This window comes from Diabrotica undecimpunctata, chromosome 9, assembly GCF_040954645.1.
Source record: "Diabrotica undecimpunctata isolate CICGRU chromosome 9, icDiaUnde3, whole genome shotgun sequence".
Classification (NCBI taxonomy): domain Eukaryota; kingdom Metazoa; phylum Arthropoda; class Insecta; order Coleoptera; family Chrysomelidae; genus Diabrotica; species Diabrotica undecimpunctata.
This window is the reverse complement of record NC_092811.1, coordinates 16,745,676-16,771,998: the sequence shown is the minus strand read 5'-3', so window position 1 is coordinate 16,771,998 and position 26,323 is coordinate 16,745,676. Positions and strand designations below refer to the sequence as shown.

The 26,323-nt window shown below is 33.0% G+C and overlaps 1 protein-coding gene across 1 annotated transcript in view; it reads right to left on the bottom strand.

Annotated features, from left to right (window-relative positions):
- Positions 1–2,343: 2,343 nt before the first annotated feature.
- LOC140449602 (lysosomal alpha-mannosidase-like) overlaps positions 2,344–26,323 on the bottom strand; it is a 48,547-nt gene continuing 24,567 nt past the window's right edge. Inside the window, exons 9-16 of the mRNA XM_072542822.1 lie at positions 25,376–25,557; positions 14,288–14,627; positions 9,138–9,329; positions 7,587–7,875; positions 7,294–7,429; positions 6,382–6,497; positions 3,907–4,056; positions 2,344–2,734 (exon numbers count right to left, since the gene is read on the bottom strand). Coding sequence (XP_072398923.1) covers positions 2,435–2,734; positions 3,907–4,056; positions 6,382–6,497; positions 7,294–7,429; positions 7,587–7,875; positions 9,138–9,329; positions 14,288–14,627; positions 25,376–25,557 — 1,705 coding nt within the window. The 3' untranslated portion in view covers positions 2,344–2,434. The remainder of the gene's footprint in view (positions 2,735–3,906; positions 4,057–6,381; positions 6,498–7,293; positions 7,430–7,586; positions 7,876–9,137; positions 9,330–14,287; positions 14,628–25,375; positions 25,558–26,323) is intronic.

The following is a 26,323-nucleotide window of genomic DNA, read 5'->3' as shown; positions in this document are numbered from 1 at the left end:
ATTGCTCCTACAACTGTATTATGCATTCAACTAATCACTAATAAGCATTAACATATCTACTTTGAACGTTTGTATGTTATTTGGTCATTAAATATATTTTTATATTTCAGATGTTGATGTTAATAGGCAGGAAGCGTCTACTCCACATAGGCCCCATACTCCACAATGTTTAACCCAAAATGCAAAATCAGCTACCACACAAACCCCCTCAAAGTTATCTGGTGGTATCTGGTTTCAGGTGTAAAAATTAAGACAAAAGAATTTTCTGAATGATCTTTCACATTGAATTGGAGTAGAGTTTACAGAGCTTCCCCCTTGTGGTCTTAAATTTCCGAAAAAAAATTTCTAAACTATCTTGATTTGTTCGCTGACTTTTCAGTTAATAAAAGCTGCCCTTTCCAGTCACCATCCAACCGGTACGATATTTAGATCTTGATCATACATCGATGTTTTCTTTACATATTTTTAAGTTATCCAAAAATATCCATATCTCGTCGAGGTAATTGGCTGATAGTCCAAATCTTAAAAAAAAACATTTTTAAATTTATGTGGGTGACATATATTGGTAAAACTGAATATATCAAAATTTATTTATTATTTCAATAATACCTGCAGCATCAAGGGGTAGTATGTAGGTCTGCATACCGCTTGCAATTGTTCCATTTAAAACTTGAGTAGATAACTTCACTTTCATTTTTTGAAAGTTTGTTGGTTGAATATGCTCGTCGGTAGTTATTTCTAGGTGCTTTAAACATTCAGAAGTGGTTAATTAGAATTATTTATGAAAAAAATTTAAGATATTACAGCGAACTGTTATACAACGAGAATGAATTTTTAACTGTACGTAAATTGTTCTGTTACAAAGCCCTTAAACACATATATGTAACAAAAAAGGATAATATTAAACATTAGCAATCATGCGCATTAACCTAGTTATACAAGCAATAATGCAATTTTACCTAAATGTTGGGTACATAGGGCCCAAATGATACAATAGTCTACAGGAGAATTTAAAACAAATTAAGAGGTATAAAAAACATAGATATAAGTATGAAACTAAACAATGGATTGGAAAGAAAACAACACAATTCTGTGAAAAACTGATTAACTGATAATAGTAATAAATAAAAAATATCTAAATAGACTTTGTTTACCAACTACAACATTTCTTGAATTTATTGACATGTTTATGTCACATGCTATATTAAAATGAATGTATTTTTGTAAGTGCGCATAAGTAACTGTTTATATTTATACATTTGTTAAATATTTGTTTGTTTGTATATATATTTTTTAAGTCTCACGCACGAGGGGTGCTACTTTTATGGTAGCTCTACTTCAGTGATTTTTCATATTTATGTAGTATTCAGTATGATTATTTCTTGTAAATATATATTATAATGTAAGCTACCTAGATAAACAATATTATTAGTATTAATTACAATAAATTTTTAATATTATTGTGTTTTATTATAACTTTTTACCCTTCCCTACCACAAAAGTGATATATCCAGGCGAATTGAATGTAGTACCTACTGTACAACCAGAAGTTTCAGAGACTCCAGATGCACAGAAAGAGAAATCGAAGGGGTATACAGTCATTCTAGTCGCAGCTGCACTAGTTTCTACGCGCAGCGAAAATATCGTGGTGTTGGAGGTTAATAGATATTCACATTCAAAGAAATTCCTCAAAAAGGAATCAAAAAAAGTCAGCAACTTAAGACGTAGTTAATAGAAATTTCAAAAGTATAATTCTGTATTGATAAGTAAAAAAGTATTGAGTCAAAAATATAGATTTTGAGTGATGAAGTTTTTTATTAACCTTAAAAAACGATAAGAAGAAATAGAAATCGACTGCTTTTCATCTCTATTTTGAAATTAACTCTCAAATTCAATAACTTTTTATCCGTTCTTTAACGTACTTACCTACTAAAATACTTTTAGTACGGTAATTTGTTTGTTAAAAAAAACCAATCGATATTTTTGACCTATTTGACCGAATTGATGTATAAGTTATATTAAATTTTACAGAAAAAATACAATTCATACAAAACAGATTCTACTTTAAAAAATGATTAGTACGTTTCTCAGTGTAACTATAATTTGACTATAGTTTTGAACGACTTTCTCATTACTTTTCTTCGTGTACTAAGTAGTTTATCTGTCAATGTCACTCCGAAATTTCTGTCCTCCGAACATCAAAGGTTCCGACAAAGCTTTCGCTTCTGGTTGGGGTGGTGTATTCTGTGCTGTAACCATTAATGTTTTGTAAACCCTATTTACAAACTGTCAAATATGACATTCTTACCTAATTATGAACTTAATAATTAAATAAAAATACTGTTTAGATTTAAGTATCTATGTATTAACTATAGTACAGCTAATAACCCAAAGTGGTTGATGCTCTTATTAATATATAAAAAAAATATGGTGCTTACAATAACCGTATTATAATCAAAACAAAACATAATGAAATATGAGGTTTGACATAAAATCCGGAACTTGAAGTATTATCTTTTTCTTTTAATCTAACAATGAAGGTTCGTATCTGCATCGGTGATAGAGATACAGATTTTGGGGTGCCTTCAATGGGCTCTACTCTCTTAACATTTTTGGTTGTGAGATCTGATGTTCTCCAGACATATTTACTTTTCTTTTGGTAGTCTGATAACACTTGGTTCGCAGACAATGTTGTTTCCGCCATGGCTTCTATATCGAAATGTTTGAAAGCTTTCTAAAATAAAAAAAAACGAAATAAATAGTTTTGGATTCCGTGTAAAATAAAGAATCAGTGTTAAAAATTTTGACTACGCTTTTTTGTAAAGTATATATGATGATTTGATATTTTATTTTGAAAAATGATATTTCATTTATTTTTAGTCACATTTTTTTTAAACTGTTTTACTCAATCCTCTTAATTTCTATTAATTTTTTATTTCTTTCAGTTTTTTATTTAGTTCGCTCAGCAAGGTTTTAAAATTACCATGATCTTCTAGACCACTTTAAAAAACATATAATCCAATAGAGAAAAACCCCGTTGTTCTGATTCTAGATAATCATGTATCGCACACAAAGCTTCAAGCAGCAACATGCAAAAGATAATTTCATCCATTTATTGGCAGACCCAAGTCTGCCACATTGCAGTCATAAGACCCAGCCACTCGATAGGGCACTTTTCAAACCATTAAAAGCTTATTATGAGAGCCCCGCTAACAGCTGGACCAGTTTTCGTCCAGGACAGATTCTCTCCATTTACCATGTGGCTGGTCTCTTTTCCACAGCATTTGCAAAAACTGCTACTGTAGATATAGCAAGAAAGGGGTTTCATTCTACAAGAATCTACCCACTAAATACAAATATTTTTCCGGACGTAGATTTTATGCCGGCGGAAGTACAGAGCAAGATTTAGGTGAAGATTCAGACGATGAAGGTCATGTTTTAATTAAGTGTCAGCAAGAAGAAGAAGAACTTGTTACTGATTCGATAGAGCCCCAGCCGACATCTAATAAGGAGCGACTTTTAGAAGAACAAGAAGAAAAGAAGGAAGCAGAAAAAGAGAAGAAGGGAAATGCATTATTGAAGAATCAAAAGATTAAATCTCAAAATGCTAAAGTTTGTGCAGCCAAAAGGAAAGTTTTCGACGAATCATCATCTGTTGAATCAGTAGCACTCTCCTATCAAGAAAGTATTGATTCTTGTGACATTCATTCTATATATAAAGCTATGAAGTTAATTTATAAGGTAAACATTTTTATATTTTTTAATGCTAATCAACCTTTGGAAAAAGACGTAGTCAAAAAGTAAAAATGTAAGAAATCTATTAAGAAACAAAATTAATACATTAAATTATTTGACGGATTTCTTGGAATACAAAAACTAATAAATAACGAAACCAATAATACCTACCGCTATATTTACACTAATAGGTTGGGATAATTCAGTATCATCGTCTTGTTCCATAATATGCTCCAAACGAAGGAGATATGTACCATTTATCCATTGCTCAAAGGTCAAGATATTCACGTTTTCTGGTAGAGATTCATCTAAACCTTCATACTATAATATAACACAACTTGAATGTCACACAGAATGGTAATATTTTAATAATAATATATAACTATAACAGGATAACGATATATATATATATATATATATATATATATATATATATATATATATATATATATATATATATATATTTGAAATTGAAGTTCCCAAAACACCACCTCCAGTTTTTTTTGTTAAGTGCTTTTGAAAAAAAATCTATATTTATAAATAACAAATATATATTCTGTAAAAACATAATTAAAAAAACAGTGAAGTGCTTACGAAAACACTTAATTTTTGTCACTTTGCTTTTTTTCGTCACGCTTCATTCATTTTCACCTGCAGATCGTTGAGATCGTCGAGAACTGTCCGAGAAGGTTTATTTCTTCCTCCCTTTCAGTATATTGTGGAAATAAGCTAGGCAAATTTTGTTAAACAACTCCTGTGCACGACCAGTTACATCGGCGAACATGATTTTTATCGACGAACTCAACGACTTTCTCCCACATTTCCAAGATCTTCTTTATATTTCTTGTAAAGATAACCTCTTCTATCTCTGGCTCCTCTTAAAAAATAATTTTTAGATGAACCACCGAATGTGCATCATGTAATTCCTCGGTTGCTAGCTCCTGAAACTGTTCCTCGACGAGTTCGTTCACATCTCTCTCATCTACCTCCAGTTCCATGGATTTTCCCAGAGAAACAACCTCCTCTACCAATGACACTTAATGTGTCGAATCCTTCGAAGACCCTTTTAGCTACAGCCTCAGGCTGTAGCTTTCTTTCATGCAGAGGTTAAGATCCTCGTTGTGATACACAGCCACGCCTGATCAATAATTCTTAGGCATATCACGTCCTTCCAGAACTCTCGAAGGGTAAGTTTGTGTCCTCCATCACCTTAAAGCAGCACCGAAAAATGTGCTTATTGTTTAACTTTTTAAGATTAAAAATCACCTGCTGATTCATGACCTGCAGGATAGGAGTGGTGTTGGATGGTAGGCAGAGAACCTTTATAAACTTGAACTCTTCAATTAAATTATCATCGAGATTTGGAAAGTAAGCATTGTCGAGGATGAGCAGAGGTTTTCCTGTAGATATTTTTTAACAGCAGGGCCAAACACGTGGTTTATCCGCTATGCAGAGAATTTTATGTTGACCTACGCCGTCGAATTTGTCCTTCAAATTTTAAAATCTTATGTGACTTAAAGACTCGGGGATTTTCCGAATCGTATACAAGCAGAGATTCTAGGCTCGATTTTGCAGTCGGCACTGGCATTAATGGACAGTGCTAGAGTTAATCTGTCCTTCATAAATTTACGAACTGACATCGTCTTCTCCTCTGCCGTTATGTAAGTCTTATTTAGCACCCTTTTCCAGAAAACCCTGTCTCGCCATAGTTAAAGACTTTGTGGGAGATATGTCCTTTGGCGTCTATCAGTTCGACGAGTCTCTCGATTCTTCGTTTTTGAAAGTGAGTGGGATCTGCTTCAGCAAATCAGCGTAAATTGCTCATACCTTCTAACATATGACGCTTTATGTTAAGGTTCCACCTTGAAGCTAATTTTCTGTCACACACGCTTAGTAGTTTCTTTTCCTACACGCTCAGTAGTTGCTCCATATTTTTATCGAGAGAGATCCAGAGAGGTATCACCTTTATTAATTCCTCCTGTTTAAGCACAGTACATATTATTGATGTACTACGCCCGAACATCCTCGCTAAGTCAACTACTCGCACACCTTGCTCATGTTTTTCTATAATTTTACGCTAAAATTCAATAGTTATCATCTTCTTCTTTTGACCTTCGGCTATAAAAATAAATGTGATAAAGTTTTGTAAATGTACAAAAAGCAAAAAACGCGAACTTAACTTATCAAAATTTCTTCGAAAACGAGGGAAACAAATACACAGACTGAGGTGCGATAAGCTGTTAAACATTGTAAGCTACCTCAATATACTGGGCGCATGTTGTGGTCGTGTGCAGCGGTGTAGTGTGAGATTTCTCGTATCTCAAATCTTGCTTTCATATCAAAGCAAAATATCGCTCGCTTTTCGGCTCGTATCTCAAAACACTTGTTTATTAGGGCAGTCGTATATCGAAATATATTAGTAACAGTAATTTCCAAAATTTTCTTCAGCTCTATCTAATTGATTGTTTACTGAAAATATTTTTATATTATCTATAACTAAATTTAATTTAATATACACTCATTCCATGTATCTGGAATGTCTGAATACTCTGCTTGGGAAGATAAGAATCGCATCGCTAAATTCGGAAAGAAGCATAATAAATATATGTTTATGCTAATGTACACTAATAAAAGATTGTTGCTTACCACCAATTCAGATTTCTGTAGATCTGTATAGGAGATGTTTTTTGCAGATAAGCCAATCCATGGTTGAATCAATTTTTGTTGTGCAATAATACGTTCAAGGCTTGCAGTAGATTTACCTGTAACGGAGAAAAAGATTCTCAAATAGCGTCTGAGCCTATGACAATGAATAAAACGATGTAGAAAAGAAGTAGAAGCCAACTTCATCGAAGAAAAAATTAAGTAACAAAGTTCACATTTCTTGGCTTTAACATTCTTTTGGTATATGGTACCATTTTTACATAGTAACATGATAAATGCTTTTAATATTCCATATCCCACTTTAAATAGGCTTTACACATTTTTTTTTACTTTTGTGTTGGTCCTTGCTCTATTCTCTATTGTTTCTGCCATGAATATGTTTTACTTAAGTAATACAGTAATAAAATTTCTTCATAAAAGATTTTACTTCTTTTCAGTGGTAAGTTTTTTTCTGCTAGATGCCGCTACAATATTTTTTTACCATATCTGGCTACGTGGCTACCCTTACTTATGTTAAGGCGCGAAAGTTACCAGAGTGTGACATGTTGAGTGAAAAGTAAGAGTTAACTGCCTTAAGAGGACTTTAGAACATATGAACTTTCTTGATAATTTACTTCTTCTTCTTAAGGTGCCCCCTCCATTACTGGAGGCTATACCTACAGCAAATTGCACTCTATCTTGAGCTGTTCTTAGTATCGAATATGTGTGCATGCCTATCTAGTCTTTTACATTCTTTAGCCAGGAGAATTTTCGTCTTCCTGGATCTCTGTTTCCTTCTACTTTCCCTTCCATTATCAGTCGTAGAATGTTATATTTTTCTTCTTTGTAAATATGTTCTAGATAACACGTTTTGCTGGTTTTTATAATATTTTACTTACTTGATGATTTACTTACCATCTAAATTAGCACGTTTCGCTTTTCCGATAACCAAATAATGTGTACCTCTCACATAAACTCCTTTATCAAATTCTATCTCATTCAGATTTTCATCTACACCTTTATGATCATCATGCAGTATTCTTCTGTGTACCTTAAATATTTTTTATTTAATCTGTATACTAAATATAACTATCTACATATTTACTACGTTCTTAGAAATGAATTTGAACAACGTAAAATCAAGTTTTTTTGCAAATATATTTAACAGTATTTTATCATTTTTTGATAGCATCTACAGTAGATCTTACCATTAGCTCCACTTCATTTTGAGAAAGACTTGACCCACCTTCAGATCGGTCAGTGAGTATAGCAACTTCAATATCTTGATCTTCATCCTTGAGAACAATTCTGGAGGTTACTGGATAGTAGTTACTGGATACTGTTTCCACCTCAGGATTGTAAGTATAATCAGACCGCTTATCTTTAACTCTTTTGATGAGTTCTCTTCCATTAGAATCAGTATAAAAGACATTTTTGTTGTTAAATTTGCTGTTTATTGTATATCTTGAGATGAACTCCTTTCCTTTCTTGTCATCACTAAAATTGATTATTTATTATTAGTCATGTTAATAAATCTTATAATAATACCCATTACCTGCTCAAGGTCTAATCTAAAGAAGGATGTGCAGAACATGTTTTCTGCAAAATTAAAAAAGACTACACTGGTTACCATCTGCCAGTAAAAATTGCGAATATTTTCCAAAGCAGTAATAATCACTCCCAAAAAGTACATACCAAGAAACTATCGAAATAAATATCTTTTTGGTTAGTTGCGTAACAGCAAAAACTATAGAAACACTTTCTGGAACGAGAAGACTATCAAGAGATAGAAGACAAACTGCTCCATAAGCTGGACGGATAGTACAACAACAGTAAAACAACAAAAATGGACCATAACAGTAAAAAGTCCGAACTTTAAAATATTAATCAAATAAGCGCAGAGATACCACAGTAGAAATTGGGCTGCGAGGAGAATCATATAACAAAAAATAACATGGCGATTAACCCAAAACACCATCAATCGACATTTAGAGCACTCAAAGACAAGCCACAATATAAAGGTTAAACCAAAGGTCAAAGCCTTAAACACAGAAGCCACAAAGCTACAGAAAGCTGGACAACTTTGATGATAGCAAAAAAAAAACAGAGAAAATCCTTACAAATGATTTAAATACAGTGTGAATATACTTCCGCGAATGAAGGCTTTAACCAAACGTCACTTCCACGTAAGTAACAATTCAACAAATCATATGTGCAAGCCACATTTCTGAGCCACATCTCACCACATAAATCATAATGCATGACCTTTCTCAAGGGTATAAAAAAGATCTATGACAGTATAACCTACGAATCCGTTAAAATCATAGATTCTGCCAGTTACAGCGAACTTTCACCAAAATCAGCAGGAGACTTCAATTTAACGACTGTAAGAACCTTAGAATCGAAAAAACAACAAAAAAGCAGCATACCTCGTTTTTTAGAAAATAACCAGGATTCTACCCTCCATGCAACATATTAACTATGCTAAAGAGAATAAGAGTCAAATGTGGTATATATCGTCACATTATGGCCTGATGAAAGTGTGGTATCATTCACGATAGCTTTCAACATAAATTATGAATTTTTAACATCTGGTTTCTCCACATTCTTGTTGGGTAGAGAAAGAAAGTGGAACTGGGCATTTTATTGGTTGTGATCTAAGTTCCTAAGGAAAAAGGTATTAAAGAGCATAACCATGAGCTGGCGAAGGCAGGTTTGCTATTCCCGAAGTAGATCTGTCCTAAATTATTATTACTTACATATTAATGTTACCAACGATCCAATCAAACTCAATATAGCTCTCATTTTTATAGTGTCTTATAATTTGAAGAATTTCAGCGTCCTTGGTAGTCCATACTTGATGCACTTCATCAACAACTTTACCAGATTTTTGGAAGGTAACGTCTATTTTTGCGGGCGAAACTTCATTAGCAGTACCTGGTGCAACAGGCCTAAAATTAAAGAACAATTTATTTAAATAAAACTCCAATCAAATCGAAAATTTTGGTAAGTTAAAAGACTTACTCCTTATTTTACTCTCTCTCTCTCTCTTTCTTTATAAAATAATGAGTATGACCAATTAATTTCTTAATTTATTTACAGTTGTATTTGCTATTTTTCGCTAATTTATTTACAAACAAAATATCGCCTTTTTTCTTCATTATTATTTATCTAATATCATTTAACCAGCGACCTCTTAAGTTTTATACAAAACAACCACTATGCACAGTAGGGATGGGAAAAACCTACCGGTTTTAACCGAAAACCGGTTTTTTTACTTCGCAATAACCGGTTTTATCGGTTGTTTTTTTGTCCCGGTTATAACCGGCTTTTTATTTTTAAAGTATAAACCGGTTATTAGGTTTTTACGGTGATTAGGATTAGGTTAGGTATTATTTTGGATTCCAATCATATTTATTATTTTCAAGTAATTATTCCAAACAAAACCATAATAAGTTTTATTATAATATTTCGTTGAAAAGGTATTAGTAATCATAATATTTACATAAGAAGTGATCTGGTACATCATCTATTTTTCACACTTGACTCTTGACATTGAAAGTGGGTGAATGGCTGTTTCTGATTATCAAAAATATTGTTCTGACTATAAATATCGAATTACCGATTACGAATACGAATCTCCAAGGATTTCCCTACGTTTTCAAAACGATACACCCATACAGGAAGTATTAAATGAGTTAAAATAAACCTATTATACAAATATACAAACGTGTTAAAAGTAATACATGATATTTGTTTTTTGATGGTAGTAAAAATAGAAGATGAATTGCATTATTCAATTTATTTTCAAGTAAAATATTTATGTTAATATTATTTTTTTTAAATCCCATTTGAAAGAGTCTTGGAAATTTTTTTATAAGTTGAAATGGTTGGGGTGGGAAATTTTTTGGGTTTGGGGGAGAGGAAAATGGGTGGGTATTTTAGAGGATTATATTTTTAAATGGTAAATTAAATTTGCATCATTAATTGAATACAATAATTGCATATTATATTCTACTCTCATTATATTCATTGACAATAGAACCTGAATTATACTAATCACTGAAATTGTAAGCATTTTATCGCCTTTCAAGGAGGCCACAAAGGAGATCTCGGGTTCCCAGTACATTACTGCTAGCCTTGTTATCCCCCTTATGTCTATTATCGAAAGATTTTTAAAAAACCTCAAGCCAAACCTTAGTACAGCTCAAACGTTATGCCAAAATCTTATAACTAGCCTTCAAGAGAGGGGCACTAAGCTTTTACGAAATACCCTGCTTTGCCATGCTAGAATCACGCATCCGAGGTTCAAAAAACTATATCTGAATCCGTATATAGTGGAGACAGTCACATCCAATTTAGGCTCGGAAGTTAGGACGTACCTTACCGAAATCGGAAAACTTTCTCCTTCCTGCTCCTTCCAGAATGAAGAAGTAAAAGTGCGTTTAAAATCAAACCCTCTTTGGTCTTCACACGATCTGGAGTTTCAGTTCAAGTTCTCAGGATACACAGTTCACTTTTTCAAATGAACTGACTCTATATCTGCAGCGGCTTTTGCTGCCAAGTGATCAGTTTTCATTCTGGGATCAGAACAGAACCTGTATGCCAGGCTTGGCTTTTATAGCTAAAAAATACATGTCGTTGGTCGGAAGTTCGGTGGCATCAGAGAGACTGGTGTCATCATTGAATGATATTGTGTCAGCTGAGAGAAGCCGCTTAACCGACCAACATATATATGAACGAGTTTTTCTCAATAGGCTTCATGAAAAAGACTGGCTAACATAATGCTAAATCCATTTCATATAATATAACCTATTTGTAACCTTCTAACCTATACTTTTTTACTTAAAATATTACTTCATATTCTTTTATGTATATATTAATCTTACGTTATAGTATATTTAATATTAATCACTAAATATATATTAATAATAAAATAATAAATAAATATAATAATTAATAGAATAAAATGGTTTTATTAAAAATTGTGTTTTATTTATATTGATATTGATGTTTTTTCGATAGTACTAATTTTGATCATATTGATATCGAGTCGAATGATGTATCGCAAACTAAAGTGCATTGTAAATGTAACTTTGTAACTATTGGATTAAAAAAACCGAAAACCGGTTTTTGGAAAAACCGGTTTTTTTGGCCGGTTATAACCGCCAGGTTAAACCGTAATAAAAAAAACAGGTATAACCGAAAACCGGTGTTTTGTCAAAAACCGCCATCCCTAATGCACAGTTCTATTTAAAAGCTATTTTTCATTTCTAATTTTTTTCCATTACAAATTGTCGCCCATTAACAGTTGTAAGTTTTGTAATATCTCCAACTCCTGGAGTTTGTAAACGGATAGAACATAGTACGTTTGTTTTTGATATTTTGTATTTCATTGTTATTATTTATAGTTGTATACTGTTTATGGTGAGACAACAATAAATATTAAATTTTTTTCCTAAACCATTTCGTTTATTTCTTTTAAAAAAGTTTCTAACCCCTTTTTGTGTTTTTAGGAAGGAAGAGCCTTTTCTTTCATCAAGCAGGAAGATTCTTCAAAGCGGCGCCCTTATTTTAAGTAGCTTAAGAACCTTCTTGTGTTTTGTTTGTCCAGGAGACATATGTAAGTACCCCTTTTGTTTCATTTTTGGTAGTTACCCCATTTCAGTCCCCTCGTTATTCATTTATCCACGACCCAGGTCTCTAAATTAACCCTGAGTAGCCGTATGCAACATTTCATTTAATTTGCTTGCTCTATCTCCACCCAACTAATTTCTGTCCCAAATTTTCAACCCCCTATAATATTACCCTATGTGGTAGGCTAAATAATCGTTACGCGTACTCATTTAGATTTTCAGGGTTTGGAAGAGAAAATATTTGAGCTGTGTTAGTTTTATTTCGAAGATTGTTTATTATGGACCAAGTTTCTCTTGCAAAATCTTTGGATTTTCCCAAACCATTTTGATAGTACATTTTTTTAGCTGTTTTGATAAGTTTTAGATAGGTTTCTCTATACTTGGAGAAATATTTAGTGACAAAGACGTTGGTAGTAAATTTCTTGATGTATAGTAGTGAACGCATATTCTTATGCGTTCTCTGATATGCGGATACCTTTGGTAATCCAGGGTTTGTTAAGTTTTGACTTAATTGTACTTAAAGCAAATGCCTTATCGAAAATACAGAAAAGCCTATCTAAAAAATCACTGAAATTAGAATCCACGTCCGTAGAGGGAAAGTGCCACCCAGCAGTTTGGAATTTTGCACAAATTTTGGAATTTACGAAATTTCTAAGCGGAAAAAATCCTACCTAAACGTTGGGGTTTCGGATATGGTTTGTTAAGAGTGCTAAACTTATATATGTATATACTACTTCATGATAAGATAGTCCTGCATTAATAATTGTAGAGCTCACATCAAGGGGTGAGAAATTTAAGAGAATATAATCAATTATGGTACGATTGGGTAGCACAAGCACCAGAGTAATTAGTCAACGCATAGAATTTTTCTGTTTTTATTGGGCAGGTCGTTTAACAAAGTTAACAGGTTCTGAAAAAATAGTTAAATGAAAAAATCAGGATATTTATAAATGCAGAAAATGTATAAATTAAGATTCTTAACTTTGACGATCATTCCTAGAAATTGTGGTATATTTTTCTACAAAAAAAAGGCTCGTTGACTTTAAACCAGGTAAACTCAGCTATCGAGGGAAATCCTAATTCCTCTAAAAACAAAAATAGTTCATCTGTTTTATATCTTATAAAACGAATATTAATCAGAACCATGCTAAAGTTGTCATCACTAAAATAATTTGAGGTTTCTAGTCCCACAGAACATGTCATATTATTTTAAATTTCGTTTTGGAAAGGCAACGAAATAATAATTTCGGTGACCTTTCCTTAATTTTTGCAGATGAGTAATTCTTTTCGAAGTAAGAAAGGACCTATAAGCAGCAAGATCAGCTTCCACCTCAGTTAGTTCAATTATAAAAACATCTTTAAATTCTAGAAGGACTTTTCTTAGATCCTTAGTCTAATTGGGAAGTCCTTAGGAAGCCAAAAAGAGTTTAACGTTTGTGTTGGTGAATGCTTCGTAACATGCTGAAGCAAGTTGGTCGTGTAGAAAAGCAAGATGTAGCTTAATGGCTTTCAATATATCCGATTCCCTTAATCTTGCTTAAAGATAACAACTCTTCGAGTTATTGGTTAGTCTAACTCTTGGTGGGATTAAAGGATCCAATCGACGGATCCAAAGTATCTTTGTTAATGAAGTTGTGTATATTTTTGTATTTTTCGTTTTACTTTTGTTGTTGCGCTCAATGGTAATTGGATTTTCAAAGATAACGGGGCATCTGATGTTCTTCGAACTCATATTTGACTCAAATAAGGGCGTGTGTTCGGAATATAAAGATTCTATAGACCAATAAATGTTTACACCAGGTGGCCAAACCTTCTCCTGATTTTTCTCCATATATTTAGTGACTTTATTATGTATACCTGGTAACAGCACTGATGATGGACTTGTTAGTCCGAAAACGTTCTGTGATTAATTTAAATATCTGATGATCCGCTAAAGTATCTCAAGAAATTAGGTCTGAACTAAAAATTGATAGAAGGTAAGAAGGGAGTGGACCGATGCAAAATGTTGTAACTTCATAACCGATTGGTAATATCCAATTTCCATTGTGAAGATAACACTCCATGACAAAGAATATTGTTGCCTTAACTTACGTTAGAAACACTTTTTTTATATTTATTTTATATTCAATTTAAATTCTTTGTAAAAGACTCAAGGTTTGAATATTTGATCACATTTATTTAAATAATTATTTATCTTTCTGGAATATTGTTTAAGAACAGCTCAAAAAGTTAATATTGTGAAATAGATTTGTTAAAACTGGAAAATATTTTACCTGAAAATGTATGCACCAGACGCCACACCAGAAGAATTTGTACCATCTTCACTCACGTAATAGTAAAAGTTTTGTGTAATGTCTAAGTTTAAACCATTTAAGATGACAGATTGTAAAGTATTATTATCGTCCATTACAATTGCTGTAATATCGTCGAAATCACTTTCCTCTTCTTGGGTGAAATCCCTTGTTTTGTTCGTTTTTTGTATATGATATAATTTGAAGCCCATTGGTGGAATATCTTTAGCAGCAAATACTAACTCAAAAGCACTAGGTGTTTCTCCTTTTATTTTGACGTGACTAAAGTTGCTGATCGTAGGAATAAGATCATATAATTCACCTAGAAGATATAATTTTAAAAAATTTTACTAAATTTTTCAAAGCCAGAACAACTAATAACATTCAAATAAAATATAATAACCTGATACCTAAGATAAAAATTAACGATTTAACAGAACACCACATAAAACGATATACAGTGAACGGCTAAATTATGGAATATTATCAATATTTCGAGAACCGTCGAGTTTTTAAGGAAATCCCGAAACAGGTCGATTTATGTTATAACTAGACTTCGGCAAATATGCAAATAAAAATGTAGAAAATATGCGCATAAATATGCACGTGTTTACCCGAAAATATGCAAATATTTTACAAAATATGCATACAAATAAATAAAAAAATCGTAAAATAGTAACAATTTTATTTAAAAAAAAAAAGTGTACACAACTAAATATTTCCTTCTATTCATTAAGATTTACATTTATTTTAAGTAACTACATCATTTTTAAGTATGAATAAACTTATTTAGAATTATGGTAACAATAAATGACCAAGTGGTGTTCAAAATTTTCTAACAAAAACTTGTGGCTTCTGTCTGAGTACATATATTTATATATGGAAAAACTTCGTTCAACATCAACTGATGTAACGGGAGCATTTTTCAAACTAACCAAAACATTTGGTTCTAAATTAATTGTTTCCGAAATATTTCCAGCTAGAACACTGACTACTTCAGAAAGAATATGGTAACCTTTATTTTTTTCCATAGTAGCTTCAAATTTTTTTAAAATATCTTTTCCAATATTACCTCTAACGTTCCGACAACATGACGCAAATTCTTTTATTAATGCTGTACTTTCGAACAATGACAGTTTTGGTGATTCTAACTGAGTAATTGTTTTTTGAACAAAACTAAAATTTGATTTTATAAATGAAAGTTCTTGTTGAAGCAAGTTACTCTGAAAAGTTTGTTAAGAGTCCAAAAGAGATTGGGAACTTTCATCTGTTAACGTATCAATTATGTTCTTTATTTTAACAAAATGATCTGCATAAAAATTAGCTGCTTCTAACCATGTTCCCCATCGCGTTAAAATAGGTTGTGGTGGAAGAGGAATGTTAGGTAGCATTTCTTTATAAAGTTGAATTCTTATAGGAGATTTAAGAAATACTTTTTTGACACTGGATATCATGGTATTTACAAGAGGAAACTTTTTTCGTATTTCCTCTGCAACTCTGTTTAATCCATGCGCTACACAAGTAACATGTATTAAATCTGGGAAAAATATTTTTAAATTTTATCCTGCTTTCACCATATAAGGAGCAGCATCCGATAAAATAAGCAGTAATTTATTAGAAGGAATAGTTGTCGGAAGAAAAAAAGTTGCTAATGTTTCTTGTATAAAACGCGAAATTGTTAAAGCATTTGTTTTCTCAAGTTGCTGGCATGAAATAAGATGAGATTTTGGTAAGGTATCTTCTTTAAGAACACCAATCAATAAATGAGCAATATACTTTCCTGAGGAATCAGTGGTTTCGTCTACAGATATGTAAAAATAATTATCTGCAATTTCTTCCTTAATATTAATTAACACCGACGAGTATAGCCCGTTCACATTATTTCTTCTTAGAGACCGATCACTTGGAACATTAAGTTTGCAATATTTTTGTAGAAACGAACTAAAATTTACATTTGCTAATTTTGAAAGCGGTATGTTTGCAGACACTAATGCGCGACACAAGTCTTCATTAAAAGTTTCTTGCTCATCTAATTTTTTTGAAGTAGATTGGAAACATTTAGCCATTGAAGTTTGATGTTTTCCTCCTATTTTTCCTTTTTTTGCAATGTGTGAAGCAGTTCTCACATGTTGGTCTATCTGAAATTTCTTCTCACATGCTATCTATAAATAAAAATAAAAACCTTTATTTTAACCCAACCTTTAAAATATAGAAATATACAAGGTGTTAATCAAATAACTGGTTTGGAAAAAAAAACACTCGCTAAGTGTTTTAAATGCAGTATTAATCCACAAATTAGTTTTTGTTACTAACCATTAGTACATCATATAACTTATTTTAAAATTCAACAAAAGTTTTTTTTTTGTTAATTCAATTACAATAAAAATAATTGTCTTTTAGAATAGCTGACTTCATAAAAAAAAGTAAAGGTGAAAAATTTTTCTAAATACACACCATTGTATTGTACCATGGACAATTTTTTCTCACTAAAGGAAGCTATTTTTCATTTAAAAACAACCTACGAGTACTAAATTTCAAGTAAATACGTTTATTGGTTTTAAAGTTATTGTTGTTATTAACTAAAAGAATTTAATTTTTTTTAATTTTAACACCCTGTATCTCGAAAAGTAAATAAGTTTGACCCCTCATTAACTATATCGTTTTGTTCAATTTTTCGAGAAGTATCTACAGTCAAACGTTGTAAGTGTCATTTGGAAACACCCTGTATGTATGAAATATTAGATATTTAATAGAAAATATTAGATACTTACAATTTTGCCACAGACTGAACAGTAGATTTTTCCCATATCCATAGACAGCTCTTTATAAGGTTTAATCCAAGTTGAAGCACTGGTTGTTTTAGGCATTATAAAATCACAATCTTCCTTTTTGTTACGCACAACGAGTGTTTCGGCTTTGAATATCAAAACAAAAATGATTTACAAATCTGAGCATCAAATTAGAAATGTTTAGGTACCTAATTCAATAAACTGGGAGATTTTGGAAAATCCCTAAATTAGGAACAAAACTATTAGCCGTTTACCTGCTGTTAAGATACAATAAATTGTAGATAGATTTGGGGATTAGATCATAAAATGCAAATGAGCGAACCCTTAGCGATTATCCAATAACTGAATGCCTCAGTGACCGAGACTTTCTAAGAATGTTGAGGGCTACTTAAATTGATCTTTGAAATTGTAAATGTTTTGTACCTGTAGAGATTACGTACTTAGATCATTTCTTGATTAAAATGACTACAAAATTTTATACAAGAATTGAAATAAATTGGTATGTTTAAAAATTTTCAAATACAGTATAAAAATCTGAACTTTTATGCACTTTATGCAAACTTTTATACAAATATGCCAAAATATGAAATATTTGCATAAAATATGCACAATATGCAAAATATGCAATATGCATATTTGCCGAAGTCTAGTTATAACATACATGGAGTAGGGATGACGTCACCGGTGTGGGTGTAGTGACATAACCGTTAATTTTTTTAAATAGAAATCGGTATAATGAGACACCTCATTTGAAGGAGAATTTAATTCTCTATTTAACGACATTACATTTTTAACTAAAATATTTTTTAAGGTTACAAAAACAATTTTTTTTAATTTAAATTCAACTAAATTACAACTAATGATTTAATTCATAATGTACTTTAAAGTAACCAAATTATGCATGACAATTATTTTAAATTAAATGTTCGAAATGCCATCCATCGGTTCCTGCCATGACTTTCTGAAGTAAATACTTAAAAAAATCAAAAATAAGTAAAAATAATAATGGACACAAAAGTTATCTCATAAACACTGAAACTTTTTGTCAAATATTAATTCAAGCAATTAATAGTTTTTTTTACTAAAGACACAGAAGTGTACTTACATTAAAATCTGGTCAGTAAGACCAATTATTAATTTGTTTCTAACTTAAATTACTAATGAAATCTTAAAATTAGGTGTCTACTCACTAGTATATTTCCTATTATTTCTAATAACTAGCATTAAATTTAGCATGCATACTCGCACAACACTTTACTCTGCTTTTCACTCACTCATTTAACAGTTCAAACGGCTTTGTTCTTTTGAGCCTTCTCTCTAGGTTCGTATTGTCGAGGAGCTGGATAGCCTCGACGTTTACATGATAATGGAGTCGTTGTTCATGGCTCCCTGCAGATTTCTTGATTATCTGATTGACGTCTTCCATCTTGAGGTCCCGGTGAAGGTCGTTGTTCCTAACGTACCAAGACGCATCTACGATGTTCCTCAGCACTTTATTCTGGAATATCTGGATTACTTTGATGTTACTAGGCTTGGCACAGCCCCAGAGTTGGCAGCCATAGGTCCATACTGGTCTCAGTATTTGTTTATAGATTAGGAGTTTATTATTTATGGATAGAGAGGAATGTCTTCCCATCAACCAATATATTTTCATGTAGCGGATGCCTAGTTCTTCTCTTTTCTTCTTCACGTGAGCTTTCCAGCGAAGTTTCGCATCAAGAGTGATCCCCAAGTACTTTGCTGATGTTGCAATAGGCACTTGGACATCATTTATTCTAATTGGAATATTATTAATTCCCTTATTGGTAAAATTTATATGGACTGATTTATTCTCATTCAGTTTAATTTTCCATTTTTTGGTCCATTCATGGATTTTATTTATTGAATTTTGTAGTTTTTCTGTAGCTTCTTCGGCGGTGTCACTTACCGCTAAGACAGCAGTGTCATCTGCGAAGGTAGCTATTGTGTCGTCTTCTAGTTCAGGTATATCACACGTGTATATTAGGTATAGGACTGGACCCAATACACTCCCTTGTAGAACACCTGCTTCAATATCCTTGAGATCAGTGTATGCATCTTCTTGTTTAACTCTAAAATGTCTGTTCGCTAGATAATAAGCAATTAATAGTGTCATAAGTACTGTAATATTTGTTGACGTAAATGTTTTGATTTTGTGAATTGTCATCAGTTATCAATTGTAATTTTTTACTTTTAAATACTAAATTATGGCTCACCTAAATGAAACACAACGCATAGAAATATTAATTCTTAGCGGATGCAGAGATAAAAAAGAACGCAGAACGAGGTATGCAATTTATTCAACGCAAAATATCCAGACAGACCCATCAGACAGTCAACGGTAAGTAAAATAGTATTCCAAACGCTGGGCGTCCTAAAATTGAAGACAATGTAAAACTTGATATTTTATTAAATGTACATGACAATCCTCGCAGTAGTTCAACACAAATGGGTGAATATGCTGGAGTTTAACAAACGATCGGTATTACGTATTAAAAAAAATACCATCCCTGCAAAATTTAACTACATCAGGAATTAAACGACGATTATCCCGATCGCCGGCTTCAATTTTCTGAAATTATGCAGGATTTATGTATCCTCAATCCACATTTCATCAATCAAAGTCTTTTTTCCGATGAAGCCACATTTTTTATATATGGTTCCGTGAATCGTCAAAATTGCAGATATTGGAGTCAAGAAAACCCACATTGGATGAGTGAGTCACACACGCAATATCCTCAGAAAGTAAATGTATGGACAGGGATCATTAATGACAGAATCATTGGCCCTTTTTTCTTTGAAGAGGATCTAACAGGAAAACGTTATTTAACTTTTTTGAGCAATCAACTTACACCTGTCCTTGCAAACATGTATCCAAATGCCAATAATCCAAATTTACCTAGTGAAAATATCTGGTTTCAACAAGATGGAGCCCCTTCGGATTACGCACGTGAAGTACGTCAATTTTTAAATCATTATTTTCCCAGGAGTTAGATCGGAAGACGAGGTTTTATAGACTGGTCTGCAAGCTCGCCAGATCTAACACCTCTAGACTTTTTCCTGTGGGGTGACATAAAATCAAAAGTTTATGTCAATAGACCCCAAAACTTACAGGACTTGAAAGATAGAATTAGGCATGAAATGAGTCTAATTTCTCCAGAAGTCATCCGCAATGTACTTGATGAATATGTCCGTAGATTCGCCTATTGTCAAGAAACCGATGAATGGCATTTCGAATATTTAATTTAAAATAATTATTATGCATAATTTGATTACTTTAAAGTACATTATTAATTAAATCATTAGTTGTAATTTAGTTAAATTTAAATTAAAATCAATTGTTTTTGTATCCTTAAAAAAATATTTTAGTTAAAAATGTAATGTTATTAAATAGAGAATCAAATTCTCGTTTAAATGAGGTGTCGCATTATACCGATTTCTATTTAAAAAAATTAACGATTACGTACTACACCTACACCGGTGACATCATCCCTACTCCATGTACGTTATAACTGTCACCTCGGGGGAACAAATAAAGGTCTAAACACCTTCTGATATCCCCGGGTGCTCTGTAAAGGGCTTCGAATATACTGTCGAGAGCTCCTCTACTTAAGTCCATTTTCGGGTTATGGACTTGGAAAATATTTATCTTCAGTGTCTTGCCTTGAAAAAGGCAAGATATTTCTTACATGACAATTTCTTCGTCGAAAATAAAAACACCAAGTTAAGTTGAAACAATTCTTAGCCACAGAGTATGGAAAACAAATGCAGGAAGCAGAGCCCCGAGAGCACTAAGCTCTCGGAGAGCCCGTGAGGGTCTGACCTGAAAATCGCCAATATTTACATTCGCTGTTTGAGCGATAAATAGGGATTTCCAGGTCAAGAGCCAATGGGAAAATTCGAGGTGGGGCGATGCGCATCGAAACTGCTAGTCCATAGACTATGGCATTCGATGACATCCCCCCTCCTCTAGAGACTCTGCGGCTGGAAAAAAATATTTATTGATTAAAAAATACAAATGTGAAAATACACAAGAAAATATGCATAAAATGTTCAAAAAGAAATTCACACAACACTGCACTACTTACAGGGGGAGATCGGTGGTGATGACGCATCTCAAGCTCCTACAGGTCCATCCTCGGTCGGTGTGCCAACTCCTCCAACGGGCTCGTCTTCTTCTCGGTCGTCCGGGTCCCATCTGCCATATACAACGGGGTTTCGTAGAGTACCAGTGTGCCGAAGCCTACGTGGTCGTCCAACCACTTTCGGTAGGGGGGCGATGACTGGGTCTACTCCGGGACTTCCATCGGCATCTGGGGCTTCTAACTTTGAATAAGCCTGGCTCGTCAAAGGTGTCTGCACGTCGAAGGTGTCAGGTTTGCAGAAGACCTCGATGTCGGAGTGTTATAGTATTGCTTTATAACACTACGTGGTTCTCCCCATTCTTCTCTTGACTTTAACCTATGTTGAAGTCAATGGTGTGTTGCCTTCTGTGAATTCGAGCTGTCGAGAGCTCCTCTACTTAAGTCCATTTTCGGGTTATGGACTTAAAAAATATTTATCTTTAAGGATCTTGCCTTGAAAAAGGCAAGATATTTCTTACATGACAATTTCTTCGTCGAAAATAAAAACACCAAGTTAAGTTGAAACAATTCTCAGCCACAGAGTATGGAAAATAAATGCAGGAAGCAGAGCCCCGAGAGCACTAAGCTCTCGGAGAGCTCGTGAGGGACTGACCTGGCTGACCTGAAAATCGCCAATATTTATATGCGCTGTTCGAGCGATAAATAGGGATTTCCAGGTCAAGAGCCAATGGGAAAATTCGAGGCGGGGCGATGCGCATCGAAATGCGCACTAGTCCACAGACTATGGCATTCGATGACATAACATGGGTATTTTATAACAAAAATCGACCTCTTTCGGGATTTCCCTCAAAACTCGACGGTTCTCGAAATAATGATAATATTCCATAATTTAGCCGTTCACTTCCTGTGACCGTTCATTTAGCCTGTCTATTTTAATTGTGTCGAACGCTTTATGAAAATCTATGAAAGTGTAATAAAAGAGGGATTGAAGCTAAGGGATGCTTAGCACTGTCACCACTGTAATATCCCCTGTGTTTAAAGGATATTTAGCTGTCCGAGCGAATTTGAGGCATACTGGTCCACTAATTCGAATAGGTCGTGTTTTTGCCCCCGCGGATTTACAAGAGGGTAGGAAAAAAACAGAATAAGTGCTAAAGGGCCCTGTAAAGAGTCAGAGGTTATTGGCTTGCGTTAGAAGCCGGGAAGATGTACAAAGCAAAAATGTGTTCTCTTTTTGTCTCTATCTAACGGTAAAAAAAACAAGCCACTTCCAACTTACTATGTATTTAACTAAACGTAAATTTACAACTACTTCACAAGATGTACAAGAAAGCTAGTATTGGTTATCAAATTTTGCGAAGGGAGACGAGAAGAGATTTTACTAAGGGAGTTTAAAAGGCGGACAACCTACTATTAATTGTTTCCCCCAAATGGTTAGTATATATTGTTCGTTACCTTAGCGTACTTAGGCCCTAGCTAACGAATACGCCTTGTAGTCCAAACTGGAACTCAGGAACAGTCTGGATGAACTCTGGAATTCACTGTACGTTATGGCGGTACTGAGCGAGACGAAAATTCGTATTTTCGACTCTCTACCTTCCGTCGGACACGATATCGCGATAATTGAGCTGAACACACCGTAACGCTGCCCAAGTAACGCCCTAGGTAGCCCCGCCGCGCTGACTGCCGAGCGCCAGTCGCCGAGCACTACTCTCTAGCTCGGTTGCCAGAACGCTACTGCCTGGCTCGGTCGTTAAAACATTACTGCCTCGCACTGACTGATTTCTTTTGTTTTTATGTACTGCCAACGTGTACCCTAAACTACTTTGTCACAGTCCGAAGTAAAGCTTTGTTTCTACGTTTTCGCTGATTATGCCATCTACTCCATGTGTTAAACTGGATCATGGCATGTGAAACCTCCTACTCAGCTCAATTCTTATCGCTGTTTAACAATTCGTATTTTGTATTATTTTCCAACGAAGGTCTAAAGTGTCGTAATTTTTAAACATTCCGAGCTTGTGTCAAAACTAGGTCAAATTGTTATTCTTTGTTTAATTTGAAATGTATACGTCAAACTGTGTCGAATTAATTCTTTATTTAATTTGGAGTATGCAAAGATTGTTTAAATAATTTTAATTATTCTTTTCTAGGCTAACTGATTAACGATTGCGTTTGGGGGGTGGGGTTGTTTCCCTTGGGTATGTAGCTGATATATTACAAAAGTGAGGACAAGAGGTTTGTTGTATTCTATAGATTTTTCAATGAGCTTCTTTACTGCTTGCTCTCTCGGTTGGTAGAAATCTAATTTTTCCTCCAACCTTGATGTCACTAACCTAGTGAAGAGCTTGTATATATAGTTCAACAGGCTAATAGGTCTATAATTTTTTAGGTCAGTTCTATCTCCTTTTTTATGCAAAAGGATGGTTACAGCATTGTTCCATTCTTTAAGCACCTCTCTTTGCTACAAACATGGATTAAACATTTTTCTTAATTGATTTAATAGCACATCTCCTCCATTTACGAAAGCTTCTATTACAATTCCATCCTCCCCTGGATCTTCGTTATTTTTCATTTTTCTTAACGCTTGTCGAATCTCATCTACCTTTATTTCTGGCATTAGTTCGGAACTTTGATTCATGATCTTCTTTGAAATAGCTGGTTGTATTCCTATTTGATCTTCTCGTCTACTTCCCTATAATTCGTCGTAAAACTCTTCGACGACCTGTATTTTCTCGTCTTTACGTGATATTATTTCATTTTGCTTGTTTCTTAATTTATGAATTTCGCATTTTCCATTAGTTAGCTTTTACGTAGGACTTTTAGGCTGATATTTTCTTGTATAGTACGTTTAATATTATCGGTTTTAAATTTCCTTAAATCTCTCCTGATTGCATTCGAAACAGTTTTATTCATTTCTATTAGAGTGATACTATCTGATTTTCTTTTAGAACAGTGTACTCGGTAACTTTCTTGTAAGGCGTTTATGGTGCAATTATTCAAGTCGTTAAGATCGTTCTCGGAGATTTCATGCAGTAGTAGCTTATTATTGATATGTGCCTGATATTAGTTGATATCTAATGGGGATGTCCAGATACTAAGCCCTATTCATTCTACAAATTCCCAATCGTCAATAGAACCACGTGTAAGCCAAACAGGGTCGTACTGATTTACGACCTATGTATCATATGATTTTTAAAAATATTTACTTTTGAAACTGTTAGTGTAAGAATTTCTTGAAATTTAATCATTATATCACAATTAAACTAAACTCTAAAAAATAACACGACCAGTAAATAACTTAACAATAACTATAACATAAATATAACACAATATATTAACTTAAAAATCAACACGATACAATTAGAATTTAAAATGATCACAAGTTGGGATCTGTAACATGAGAATCTATCTCTCTTACGGTAATAAATTATATTTTATAGCCTCTTGACGAATGAGACGGCGAATATCAACACGTGCTCATGTTTACTGATGGGAATTTGGTAAACGAATAAACTATATGAGATTTATTTTAAATCATTATGTTTCCTTCTCTTTTGTGTTGATTTGGACTTTCGCTCGTATCATTCTGTAGTCACTGCTTGTGGTGAACTTATTAAACTAAATTTTTATTGGTACCACAAAAATGTAATTACAGTTAACCTAATTCAACTAACCAAAAATGAGTCGGAATGCACTTCGGAAATTGAAACGTCAATAAACTTATTTTAACCTTCAATTGTCGCTTATTCCCATTAAAATAGTAATTACTATAAACTATTGTATACTATGAACTTCTTTACACTATAGATTACAGTAGAGTTTACAAAAAATAGGAATAAAGAAATTAAATTAGATCGGAAAAATGCGAAACCTAACGTTCTTTAATGAAAGAAATTTAAACTTACTTATATGTCAATATATGACAGAAGATTAATTTAATTGCATACTCCAAGTTAAACTTTTTGCTTAATTCGTCATAGTTGGGAGATTGAACTTAAGCAAAAAAAAGTAAATATTTTTAGTTGGTACAATGAAACTCAACGGACGACTTAAGTAAAAACTATGTTTCTCAAGACCAAATTTTCACTTAAATCATTAAGTTGGTAGAACTAGATATTAATCATATATATATAAACCATTTTAAATTATATTTACAATGATTTCAACAATACACATACCTCCATTTATCGTATAATCGCCATCCTCGACTGGTAATCTTATATAATGTGTTACACTCCATCCCAGAGGATTGTAAACTGCTACAACAAATGTATTTGATTCTTGAGATACTTTACAGATGCTAACATTTGTTAATAAACAAGAAGCCAGTTCCAGTTTAAGATCCGTGTTCAGAAGTTCGCTAAAATAATAACACCATTACTGAATTTTAAATTGAGTCTAAACCTATGGAAACAAAAAAAAAACAAGAAAGCTTACTCAGAACTAAACGAAACAAAATTTTGGTTATAATAGAAATATTGACCGAAATTATTAAGGCTGGAGGAAGAAAGTTGTGCAAACACATATATCAGCACTAGGAATAGTAAACTATTATATTTTATATTTATATTGATTGTAAATATCTCGGCTCAAAATTTAAATTAGGATTACATTTTTTTTAAGATTATAACCTTAAAATTATAACATTAAAATGAAGAAAGCAGGCTCATTTTCTAAGCGATGTTGCAAAAAGTATAGGTTAATCTTTAACTTCAACACAATTGATTACTTGAATTAATTATTAGAGAATATTTTTGTTATAGTTTGGAAATGCCATTGTTGAAAACAGATAGTACTCGTAAACCCAGCTAATTTGACAGATTAGCTGGGTTTACCATATGGATTATGATAACCAGATTCGGGCTCTGACTTCCATCTACCATCTGATGATGAGTCTTCTACAACTAGAGAACAATTCAAAGAAGATGGAATTGTGGATCAAGTAGAGGTAAAACACGTAAGAAAATAAGTCAGTTTGGAAGAGATCCAAGTCTAAGTTGAAAAAAAAATTCAGAAAAATCATATTTCGTGGTAGATGTGTGTATAAGAAACAATTTTTCCATCCTTTTATTTGCGTCGCTGGAGTTCATGTAAACCATTTTAAAGTTTGTTTATGTTTCACAGAT